We start from the raw sequence: 12,393 nt of genomic DNA, 5'->3' as shown, positions 1-12,393 counted from the left end.
GAGATCTTCTCCAGGTTGATAAGGTTAAATCCTTAACGAAACATCCAGTTCTCGGGATAACCTTTCTTCAACGGATTAGAGACTCACAATGAGGATAGACTTTGAGTCTTGAGTCGGCTGTCCGGAGGTCTTCGACTTTAAATAGCAGAGTCGCAAGCCTTCAGACTAGACTGATAGAAACGTTTTGTCAACTTCAAAACACTTCAAGAAGATTTCTCCAACAATCTCCCTCTTTTTTATGGTGACAAAACTTTCCTGCAGATTTGGATATCTTTGACCTGCAAAACATTTCTCAAACACATATGCATATCTTATAGAGATAAATGGCTAACATAATAACACTAGAATCTGCAACCACAGAAAATAGGTTAGTCCAGTATATGATGAAGCCATTCATAAGATATCAATATTGGTTAATAGAAGCGCAGCTTTGCTCTGATACCAATTATGAGGTATGCGAATGCGTTGTTGTGGTAACATGAGAAAATTGTAATAGACAACTAAAAAACACACTTGTTACACTAAACTACAGTACAAGTATAACACTCTAAATAAACTCTCACGCAGCTATCAAAATACTCACACTCAAAACAACTGATACAATCACACACTCAGCTATTTTATCTTCACGAAGGGATAAGTTGCTCACACAGAATTACTGAGGCTGCGATGCCTCTCTCTTGAACCTCACCGTTGCACTTGGTGACTTACTATTCCCAAGCTCTCACTGCTGGAGGCCTTCCCTAAAGCTCACATACGTGTGGCTTCCCAAAAGCTCAACTTTGCCTGCGTGTGGCGTGACGTTATATGCTGTCACACTTGAGCACGATGGGCGACGGGAGACTCGTTATTTTTCGACAACTATCTCAACGCTCATCGTTTTCTCCATTAAGAAAAGGGCAACAGATCACAAAGAGAAGTTAGTCGATGAAATTAAAAAAAAAAAAAATTATATGTACATGCAGCCGTGTAGATCCTGTCCTCTCTCTCTCTCTCTCTCTCTCTCTCTCTCTCTCTCTCTCTCTCTCTCTCTCATGCATATCTTTACCAGTGAGAAAAGTTTGCAGCCTATTTCCCATTCTCTCACTCAATCACGCACTGTCCCCATGGGAACCGAAGAGATCGAGCGACGCATTTCATCTTCTGCTTCAATCCATCAATGGAAGTATGACGTGTTCGTGAGCTTCAGGGGAGACGACATAAGGAAGAACTTCGCGTCCCACTTCTTGCGTGCGCTGAGGCAGGCGGGTATCTACTTTTTCTGGGACAATGACAAAGTAGAGACAGGGATTTTCATCGAGCCCAAGCTGGTTGACGCGATTCGCAATTCTAGCGTTGCCCTCGTCGTGTTCACCACCAATTACGCCGACTCGCGGTGGTGCTTGAACGAGCTGCTGGAGATCCTGGAGTGCAACAGGAGGTTCAGAGATCATCAGGGTCACGTGGTTCTGCCCATTTTCTTTGATGTCGAGCCAGCGGACGTTCCGAAACAGAGCGGGCAATTCGGGGATGGTTTTGAAAATTTGGCCGCCCACACTGACGGTTTGCTTGTGCAGAAGTGGAGGGATGCGCTTAAAGAAGCTGGGAATTTGTCAGGATGGCACTTGAATAATGATGCTAATGGGTAAAGCATTTAATAAGATCACTCCTGAAAATGCTCATATTAGTGGTCGATTTGAAATATGCTGTTGATCGAGTCTAGTTCATGGGTTTACCGCTCATCTGCTGATAGCCTTTCTATGCTATAGTTACACAATGTTGGACTTGTTCTTCCCATGTAACTACAGGGTTCAATCAAACTTCATCGAGCAAATCGTAGGACATCTCCTCACGGTCAGTCCTAGAGCAATCTCCCCATATTTGGTCAAAAATGTTATCGGGGTAGATTCCTTTGTAGAGGATGTGATATCATCGCTGGAAATTTGGTCAGAGGATGATGTCCGTGTGATTGGAATATGGGGAATGAAAGGAATTGGCAAGACAACGGTGGCCAAAGTCGTCTGCAATCGTGTTATCAGGGAATTCGAAGGTGTTAGCTTACTTGAAAATGTCGGAGATGCCAACCAAGATAAGGCTTTACTTCTTCAGAAGAGACTTCTCCAAGATGTTCTGAAGGTACAAGGTCTAGAAACGTTTGATCTTCACAGCAACATCAACGAGATAAAAACTAATCTCTGCCATAAAAGGATCCTTCTAGTCCTCGATAACATCACAAAGAAGGACCAAATTAAGTATTTCGGAGCTGGAGATCGAGATTGGTTCCAACATGGGAGCAGAATTTTGATAACTACAAGAGATGAGCAGTTGCTGGAAGATATCCAAGTAGATAACAAGCACATGCTTCCAGGATTGACTCATAAACAATCGCTCGAACTCTTGAGTCACCATGCCTTCCGCAAAGACCACCCTAAAGAAGGCTATGAAGAGTTGTCAAAGAGGCTTGTCCACTACACGGGTGGACTTCCAATAGCTCTGAAAAGATTTGGTTCCTTCCTTTCTAAGAAGAGAGAAAATCAGTGGCATGAGATATTGGAGAAGTTGGTGAGAGACCCTCATCTTGACTCAGTTGGATTGCCTTTAGAACCATTCTCCTCTGTTCTTCCCTTTCAATCAGTGGGGCCAATTGGAGGTCCTGGTGGGAGTCCTTATGATGATAAAACATACACTGATGTTAGAAAAATAACTGTAGTCGTAATGTCAGGATTGTGTCCTTTTCTATTGAGTATGATCAGGATGGGTGTTTGGTCCGTTCGCCAAGACATGGTGGACCTACAGAAGGCAGAATATGCACGGTGAGTCCACCGTTATGGTATGCTATGGCATATATTTGTAAATATTTTTGCCAAGACATGGTAAACCTTTGCCAATATACAAGTATTTATTTCTACTAATGCTGTGCTCCACATCAAAATATGAGCTACTGTTCGGTCATTAGAAAATAAGAGTCTACATCGAAGGTAAATTGCTTAAAAGGATTCGACGGGGTTGGTCCACAATGCTTCATGATCTCCCAAATTCTCGATGTTTGTAATAAAAAGAAAAAGAAAGAGTTGTGTTGGTTTTATACACTTGTCTTGATGTTAGATTTATCAAAGATTTTGATTTTGCTTTGATGTTCCCAACATAGTGTCATGAACTCCGTCTGTTTATGCAAAAATCAGGGCTAAGATGGAGTTGAATGAGTTGAATGAGTTTAGTGAGACTAACAAATTGATTTTCTCAGTGCTCATGCAATATCCTCTTCTTGAAGTACTCTTTAAGTCCTCAAAAGTATCCACTATCCTTAGTTTTGGTAATATCCATTTCTTGAAGGTGATGGATGCAAGATTTGTGCTGCTGCCTGCAAGTAAAACTAGATTATCCAAATGAGTTCTTGACTTCAGTATCAAGCTACTTTATGGACGATCCCAGATTTGTCGTCATTCAATCACTTACCTTCCACAGCAATAGGAGAACATATGGTCCATTTGGCTATAAGATGGGGAAATTTTTCAGTTTACCACCGGCTGCTGGGAAGATCGTCGGATTCTTTGGGATGTGTGGCAGTTGTCTTAATTCCATTGGCGCATATGTTTTACCAATCTCTCGTGCATATCCCTTTGAAATCGTAGGCCCATTTGGAAATAGTAATTATGAAGACCGATGGGATGACGGCAAGCATACAGACGTTAGACAAATTGATGTTGTCTCTGGTTCCGCAATTGAGTCGATAACTATTACTTATGAGCAAGGTCGTTCATTTGCACACGGTGCAGGTGGGGGAGGCACAACGAACAAGGTACCGGTTCTACTCGAGTAATGAATTGTTGATCTTGGTGTTAGATGAAAGCTACTCTTTTTTATTTCTGATTCGTGCAGCCCATAATGGCACGTGCTGAAGACGTGATGCAAGAATAGAAATCATTAGTCGCTATTCGCTAATGTTTAAAACTTGGCCAAGTTGAACCGCCAGAATTATAACTCATCTGGGAAATATAGAAGCAGGATGTATAACATAATAAAATTGAAAAACTATTCGAACACGATTTATTTGTTTGTGAAAATTGGTGATTTCTATGCCTGTGAATGTTGTTTTGCGTACATGAGTTATTTCCATAATGACTTATGGAATAATTAACTGTCCGTCTCGTATATCTTTATTCTAATCAGTTGTTTTATGAAACTCAAGTGATGAGTTAATCTCGGAATTACACAATATTACCAATGATATCTCATGTGCAATTCAAAGAGTGTCTACTTTTTATATGAGATATACGACATTACGGTGAATTATGAAAGATCATCTATTTTATATTTTTTCACTCATGCACATTTACCTACTATTTAGAAGTTGGTGTCACGTGCTTGTTACTATCATGCATAATGTTTTTGTTTTACAAGTTACTGCATTGACTATTCCTTACATTCTAATGATTATTACAGATAATTCTGGACTAGTTAAGTGAGTATCTAACTTCAGTTTCGGGCTATATAACAAGTGGTTTTGGCTTTACTATCATCCATTCACTCACGTTTCAAAGCAATAAAAGAAGATATGGGCCATTCGGCACTAAAACCGGAAGGAAATTTTCATTCCCGCCACCGGGGAAAGATCATTGGGTTTTTTGGGAGTTCCGATTCCCATCTTCAATCTCTTGGAGCATATTTCAAACCAATTTCTCATCTATATCCTATCGAGTTTATTGGACCATTTGGAGGCCAAGGTGGACACTGTTGGGACGATGGAAAATTTAATGGTGTAAAGAAAATAAAGATGATGTTGGAAGATGTTGTCAGCTGCATCTCCTTTGAGTATGACGATAATGGTGAATCTATTTGGTCCTCTACCCATGGTCATAGTGGTAGCGGAGATATCCATATGGTGAGTTCATTGCATATTTTTATTCATATTACAGTTCCCCTTCTCTCTCACGTGCGCGCCTACCCAAACCTCCTTATCGATTCTAGGAGAACTTCTGTGAAAGCCCTTCATTTGCTTATCTTCAATTGGAAGTTTTTTTCCTAGAATATATCCTAATTTTTGCCTAATCCTTCCTCTGATGATTGATCCAACCTCAGGGGAAAAAAGAAGAAGAAGAAGATATACCTTGATTATATTTGATCTCTTCTATAAGTTTAGTAACAAGCATAACAGCCCAATTGTTCTTATGGAAAGACGAACTTATGATTTATCCTTTTATAAAATTTGCAAATGAATAATTTCAGCGAAATTTTTCAATTTCTTATTTACTACGTTCACGTTATGTATTCCTCTATAAGCACATTGAATGTACTAAAATGACAATAATGGAGTTTTTCTTATTGATATTAATAGCTACTTTAGAAGGAATGCTTTTATGTGGTTCAGTAAGGTACGGTGAAGGTCTTAGGCACCTCCCACTGCCCTGCGCCACCATTAGATCGAGTATTAGTTTTCTAATAAACTTAAAACTTTTATCAAACTAAATTGTGAGTGATAGTAACCTGCATACATGATGGACAATGATAAAGTATGGGTTGTGGACAGTTTCTTAAAGGGAAATGAAAACCGTCCAAATGTACTGAATGATTGAAATCGTCTTTTGATCGCTTGAATTTTTTCCGGTGATTTTTGTTTTCTACATTAGACAAGTTCCATTAATATGCTTTATGTGAGATGGACTCCATGAAAGTGACCTTGTACAATTAGTTTTTCTAATACTAAAGAAAGCGAATCGGCAAAGTTCACTAGAGAACCCAATGGTCTATCATCTTCAATTCTTGTTCCTGAAAGTATGACGTAAGAATAGTAGTCCATCCATACATTAGTTTTAAGAAATTCTTGGGTCTAAGTCTTAAACTTCTATGTTGTTCGTGGATGAGATGTTTGCTTAGGCCACTGCAGTCTATCATCTTTGATATTGATCAATATGACAATTAATTGCTAATTCTACAGGTTAACTTGGACTACCCTCGTGAGTTCTTGACCTCAGTGTCAGGTTATATCAAACATGATAATTCTGTTATTCAATCACTCACGTTCGAAAGCAATATAAATAGGCATGGACCCTTTGGTAAGGAAGAAGGAAGGTTCTTTAGCTGTGCACTGGCGTGCAGCAAGATAATTGGCTTTCACGGAAGGTCTGGCATTCAACTTGATGTGCTAGGAGTCTACTCTGAACCAATTTCTGATCTTCATCTCTTGAAATCCATTGGGCCATTTGGAGGACAAGGTGGCAATCCATGGCACAACAGAGATAGCACAGGTGTGAGAAAAATAATTGTAAAATGTGGATCAGCTATTGACTCCATTACTGTTGAGTACGACAAGAACAGTTCTGTGGTTCAGGGCCCTAAACATGGTGGAGATGGAGGACATCTAACATTCGAGGTATGGCCTTTAACATTTACTTAATCTTATGAATGTGCAACTTCTATATCATTGCTAAGGTTTGGTGTTTAAGTGGTTTGGAGGTCACGTTTATGCACGAGTGTGATAGTATCTTATAAATAGAAGTTAAAGGTGGAAGTGAGATATAAGAACAGTCCGTAGATTTTGAGTTTAGATTGGCAAATTATCTGGAATGGGAACCTCTGAGAACATCACTATTGGGGCATGATATAATATCAACACAGAAAAGAAACCTCTTCGGTTTTCCTGGAAAACTCTTCCAACCTTCCTCGGTTCCATTTACGATGAGATCACTCAATACATACAGAAAAGTACAGCCTCTGAAAATGGTTTTTTTAACTTTATGACTTTTAAGTCTAAGAATAACTTTCCTAAAATATGGGAAGTGTTCTCAAAGAGTTGCCAAAGCATTTTATTTTTTTTAATAATCATTGCCATTCATTTTATAGATGAATGATTTGATAATGTGGCGGACCAAAATAGGTCTTATGCTCTAGATGCAGCCGATTATCTTTTTAGCTTTTACATTGTTTGTTTAACCAAATATAACTTATCAATTGAAGTGTTCTCTTTATGTTGTTTTTAGGATTATTTAGTTGGGGGTTGGGATTAAATATGTTTGTCTTTCCAATTTTGCAGATTAAGCTCGATTATCCTCGAGAGTATTTGACCTCATTTTCTGGTCACTTTGGATCTTTTTGGGTATACTATTGTTCGCTCACTCACATTTTTTAGCAATGAAAGAACTTATGGGCCATTTGGTGAGGAGGTCGGGGAGCACTTTCATTTTCCATCAATCGGTAAAAAGATCGTCGGGTTTCATGGAAGGTCTGGAGTATTTTTGATTCACTCGGCTCATATTTTGAACCTTGACATGCTAAGCTCCGCCTTTATGTGCACCTTGCCGTCGATGTTTAAGTTTACATGTAAATATGTATTATCTCGAATGTTGACATCTAAGTTTTTGCTAAATATTGCATAGAAAATTATGGACCAATTTGGCCTTAACAAAATGGATTTTCGCATCATGTAAGCACTATTATTATTTGTATCAACTGGGCTTTATTTTTATTTTTTATTTTATTATTGCATTTTGGGTAAATATATAAAAGTTATTATTCATTGAAGAAACTCTTTTACATGAACCGACACGAAATGGTCTCTCTCTCTCTTCAATCTTGTTCATATACACGAAAGAAGAGCAAGCGCTCTGCCCATGAAATAAAAATAAAAATAAAAAAATAAAAGAGAAGGGGGGACTTGAGAAAGGACAAAATAATGAAAAAAAGGATCAAAGAAGGAGAATAAAAAAGGAGAGAGAGAGAGAGTGGGGGAGTCATCTTCTTCGGCCCCTTCCCTTTCTCCTCCATCCTCCCTTCCTTCCTTCCTCCTCTGTAACTCACGCACGGGCGAAGGAGAGGAACAGCGCCGAGGCCGGCGAGAAACCCGGATGGATGGGACGCGTCTTCAATGCCGGGAAGCTACGGAGCAGGCGCCTTCAATGCCGCGGAGCTAAGGAGCAAAGCAGAGCAGGTGGGGCGGTTGAGGGGACGCCAGTTCGGCCTCACCAAGGCCGGCCGGAGCCTCCGTCGACCGACCTCCTCGGCCTATATATAGGACGTCCGCGAGCCAAGGAAAAACACACGAAGAGAGAGAGAGAGAGAGAGAGAGAGAGAGAGAGAGAGAGAGATCTGAGGGGAGGCCTTTGGAGAGACATCCGAGAGGCCTCGAGCGAGAGAGACCTGAGAGAGCGAGCCCAACTAAAGGTCGAGGGTCGGTGAGTGCTCTCCGGTGACGAGACGCTCAAAGAAACAGCCAGACTCACCGGCGTCACCTCCCTTCCCGAGCCGACGTTTGGTGGGTGGTGCTCTGTTTTTTAATTTTGTTTTGTTCAAGTTCAGGGTCGGCTCCCCAAGGATCTCAACTCGGAGGTGTGCGAGGCGGACGGACGCAATTCGGCCCTCGAGCTCGTCCGCCGTCCGACACCGCGAGTCGCGTAGGGGATCCGCGGCCGACCACCCTGTCTACGTGCTCTGTTTGCCCTGTTTTGGGCGACGCTGGACCGGCGCTTGCAGCCGTCTGGCCAGCGCGAATTCTGGTCCACATCGCCCCTGCGTTTCGAACCTGTGATCTTGTATACCGATTTTCGAGAGTGCCGGCTCGAGTTCGAGTCTCGTTGGCGCCGAAAGCCTCCCGTTCGATATCGCACATCACCCCTTCGACAGAACGCTCCAACTAGATCTTGATTCCCTTTCCCTGTTGCGGCTGAAATCGAGCCAACGAAGGCGACGGCTGGAGGCGCCCTCAACCAGACGCAGGCGAGCGGCGCTGCTCGCCGTGGCTGTGTCCGTCGCGGCGAAGCTGCTGCGGACGAGAGGAGAGAGGCACGATGCCAGGTCGTGAACCGGGTCGGGCACGGTCGTATTCGGGTAGCGTCTCGTTTGTCTGGGCCGACTGGGTCTGGGTGTGCATGGGCTTGTAAGGTCATGGGCCTGGCTTTTCTTTCAAGTAAAATTTGGGCCTAAGAAGAATTAATTCGAACTGGGCTCTTGATGGAGCCCGGTCCGGCCAAACTCAAGACAAGGGCCCAGTTCGGTAGGCCCTGGTCAGTCCGGGTCGGGCCCAGCCAGATCGGGCTTGGTAGCCCGACCCGGGTCCGTTTATTTTATAATTTAATAATTTTAATATTAAAATTTTTAATAAAAACATAAAAAATCCGAAAATGATTTACATTTTCCAAAATATCAGAAAAAGCATGAAAGATGGTTTTATTCTCCACAAATGCATGGAAAATCCTTCAAAATTAAAAAAACTTCAGGATTCAAACAATATTTGGTATAGGAGAGCATTAGTCATTAATTAGTATAATCAAGTCTCTGATCTTAATTTCTCCATTATTGCAAGAGTGATTCACTTGGACCCATCTCAAATAGATTAATAGTGACTCCTAAATAAAATTGACTTGCAAATTAAAAACTCGAATCATAAATTGATGGGCTTGGGAGAACTCTGGCTATACATAACATTTAGCGAGGAATTAGCCTTCACACGCACCCATGCATAAGGGCGTTGAAAAGAGAGGTCGCGATATCGGACATCCTAAAAAATTTAGGGACATGAATTGACGTATCCTCTACAAATAAAGTGTGTTAAAGCATTTATTCCAATGAATCAAATCTTTATCAACTAACCTTGTGGCTTAGGGATGGTGTCATCAATGGGAAGCAAGTTTTTATAGAAAAAGGATTTGTTCAAAAAATTCGTCATAAATCGAACACTTTTTAAGTTTTGCATTTGAAAACAGTGGATAAAGGAGAGTGAACCTTTATCCACTGTTTTCTCCATCTACGGACTTTCTGCAGGTGGATTTTGGTCGGTAGGACCAAATCTAGTTATTCTCTCTGGGCATAATTGTTCCAACAATGAGTTCTTCCCTTGACAAAAGAGCACTTACAAGTTACAAGGGCTCGCCCAAGATTTTCCGTTAGCAACCTGAGTGCGTTTCTGCCGTGGCAAATTAATGATTTGGAAGACGTGTTCATAAAATAAATTATTTATATCGCTTATAAAAATTAAGTGACAAATTTTATTATCCATAAAAATTTATTTCTAAATATTTTTATTGATGATGAAAATCTTTTTGTTAATTCATTTCTGTAATGGATATTCTTTGATCAATTTTAGGAAGATATTTTTCGAATTATCGATTTGCCACAAAATAAAGATACGCGGGTTGTCATTTTTCTTATTTCATCTAATATATGTTGATATGATGCTGAAGTAGGCAAGATAATCTACTGTTTTCCAGATCATGCGCTATCATCTCAATCATCAAGAGAGTGGATCATACACTAAGCAGTGCCATATCTCATTTTGCTTCTCGACTTGTTGCATTAACATTTCTTGACACGTATACATAATGGACAAGGACAACGTTTGGGGCGTGGAAAGCATCTTGAGAGAAATCAAAGCCATTCAAATGTACTGAAAGATTGAAGTTGTTTTTTGATTATTTAAATTTCCTTCCTTAAGTTTTTCTTATATTAGTGAACCGGTGATCCTAACACTTGTTGCAAGTGCAATCAAATTTTAGAGTTTTTGAAAAGTGTAATCAAGTCCAGATCTTGTCAAATAAGTATAATCAAGTCTCTTTGTTAGGGAAAGATCATGTGATAGGGAAAAATCTCATCATTTTTCTATATGTGGTAAAAAATATGTACTATAACATTGTGATAGGGAAAAATATTTTATTTTCTCCCAAGAAACTTCAAGAGAAAAAACTTAGAAAAATTAAATCATAAGTATCACTTATATATAGTAATAAGTTGTAAAAGTAAGTTCCATAAGACAGAGAATTTGCTTGTAAACATAAGTAAAATCGACATATTAGGCACGGCATTTTATGTGGTAGAAAAAAAACAAATACGAATTAGGCACCGTATTTTATGTGATAAAAAAATGCAAGTTAGAGAAAAATTGATTTCGGGATGGTAATGGAATTTGTAGCGAAACAAAACTAACGCTACATGAAACGATATATCAAGTATAGGAAAAAGAATTGATTATAGTATAATTGATCATACCATACACATTATGTTATGTAAGAAAACATAGATAATTATTAGCATGAATCAATATTATAACACAAAAATTACTTTGGTTCAAGAATATACGAAATGCAGTAAAATACAGTGTTAGAGTTAATTTGACTTAATTAAAGAATGATGATTGATTAAAAATGACAAAATAGTGGTGTCAAATTAAAAAGAAAAACAGGGCATGATAAATTTATTTTAGTAAAATAGGACATTGAGACAGTTGATAAGTGTAAAATGAATTTATATATGAGACAGTACAACCTATAACATTTGATCGTATTATAAATGATACATATTGATTTCAAATAATATAATTTTCAATTTTTAAAATTTGATGGCTACGGTGATCGCTGTGGCATTGTAAAGATATTATATATTCATGCAAGTTGAATTTGTTTATGTGGAGAAGGAATTTTGGTAAATTTTCAGCAAAATCTGAAATATAGACCTTGCAAACCATGTGCAGCGGCCATTGCTCCTGATGCAGCCACGGCGGAGACGGCTGAGGGTACACCTTGGCGATGCCCTAGCTGCCACGAGCCGAAAGCTCAAGCTCCACCTGGCCAGCCACCCTCACTAGCCGAGGCTTGGCTTGGCTTGGCCATGACAGTAGTGGCTGAGGCAAGTGGCGCAGCTTGTCCTAGCTCGGCGATGTGTACGTCATGGTGTCGCCTCGAACGCCTAGACAGACAGCTCAACCCTTGCCTAGCCATCCACCGTCCACGGCTGGCCATTGCGGCTCCCGCCGCGGCTGCTGAACACTCGAACCCAAGGAAACAAAAAGCAGATTTAGTTCAGGCATTTTCTCAAACAGGTGAAGTGCACCACTGGAACGGGATCTCTTGGCTCGAACAGGATCGGAATCGGCGTTAGGACCCTCGTGAAGCGAACCAGGACAGGCATGGCGACCTTACAAGGATAACTGGTGGCTGGAGCTTGTGTGAGCTGGATGGCCACGAGCTCCGGCCCAACACGCTCGAAAAGCAGGGCAGAAGATAGAGGAACCGGAGGATCACAATTCGGCTCGGGGACGCCGGCTAGAGCTCGCCAGACAAGGGTCGTCACAGTCGCGACGTCGGTTGAGGCTCACTCACTCTGTCTAAGGGGGGAAGAGATCATGAAGAGAAGTTTTCGATGAAATGAAAAACTAGTATTTGAGTGCAGCCATGTGAGATTGCGTGCTCGTTAGCAAATGTGGATTTATTCTACGTAGAATCTTCTTTCCGCCAATCAATGCGCGTCGTTCTGGAGCTTCAAATCCACGCGCGCGATTTCAGACATGTCCCTGTCACGTAGCCGTCGGTCCATGCTTTGGTTTTGACGATTCAATCCCTCTTCGGTTCTTTGAACCCATAAGTAGTCTCCCTCGCCAGCTGGTCTCGACGCTCCATTAAAGAAGCAGAGCGCGTACCGGTGGCGAAGCAT

At 40.8% G+C, this 12,393-nt stretch overlaps 2 protein-coding genes across 2 annotated transcripts; both read left to right on the top strand.

Annotated features, from left to right (window-relative positions):
* Nucleotides 1-1,106: 1,106 nt before the first annotated feature.
* Nucleotides 1,107-2,796, top strand: LOC120286455 (disease resistance protein RPV1-like). Its single transcript, XM_039302622.1, has 2 exons — nucleotides 1,107-1,624; nucleotides 1,749-2,796. The coding sequence occupies exons 1-2, from the start codon at nucleotides 1,107-1,109 to the stop codon at nucleotides 2,794-2,796; spliced, it is 1,566 nt and encodes a 521-aa protein (XP_039158556.1).
* A 1,738-nt stretch (nucleotides 2,797-4,534) lies between these two features.
* LOC120288558 (jacalin-related lectin 3-like) lies at nucleotides 4,535-8,370 on the top strand. The gene is made up of 4 exons (XM_039302621.1): nucleotides 4,535-4,861; nucleotides 5,915-6,349; nucleotides 7,010-7,072; nucleotides 8,272-8,370. Exons 1-4 carry the CDS (start codon nucleotides 4,535-4,537, stop codon nucleotides 8,368-8,370), a joined length of 924 nt encoding a protein of 307 aa, XP_039158555.1.
* The last annotated feature ends 4,023 nt before the right edge of the window (nucleotides 8,371-12,393 follow it).

The sequence above is a fragment of the Eucalyptus grandis genome, chromosome 9 (genome assembly GCF_016545825.1).
Source record: "Eucalyptus grandis isolate ANBG69807.140 chromosome 9, ASM1654582v1, whole genome shotgun sequence".
Taxonomy (NCBI): Eukaryota; Viridiplantae; Streptophyta; class Magnoliopsida; order Myrtales; family Myrtaceae; genus Eucalyptus; species Eucalyptus grandis.
Note: the sequence above shows the minus strand (reverse complement) of the source record. Positions and strands in the feature narration are given on the sequence as shown.

What these genes read in the sequence shown, in the direction of transcription:
- LOC120286455 (XM_039302622.1), top strand. Translation starts at nt 1,107, where the DNA reads ATGGGAACCGAAGAGATCGAGCGACGCATTTCATCTTCTGCTTCAATC. An exon ending in TTGAATAATGATGCTAATGG is followed by an intron (nt 1,625 to 1,748) that starts GTAAAGCATTTA and finishes TCTATGCTATAG; the next exon opens with TTACACAATGTTGGACTTGT.
- LOC120288558 (XM_039302621.1), top strand. Translation starts at nt 4,535, where the DNA reads ATGGGCCATTCGGCACTAAAACCGGAAGGAAATTTTCATTCCCGCCAC. An exon ending in GAGGACATCTAACATTCGAG is followed by an intron (nt 6,350 to 7,009) that starts GTATGGCCTTTA and finishes CCAATTTTGCAG; the next exon opens with ATTAAGCTCGATTATCCTCG. An exon ending in GTCACTTTGGATCTTTTTGG is followed by an intron (nt 7,073 to 8,271) that starts GTATACTATTGT and finishes GTTCAAGTTCAG; the next exon opens with GGTCGGCTCCCCAAGGATCT.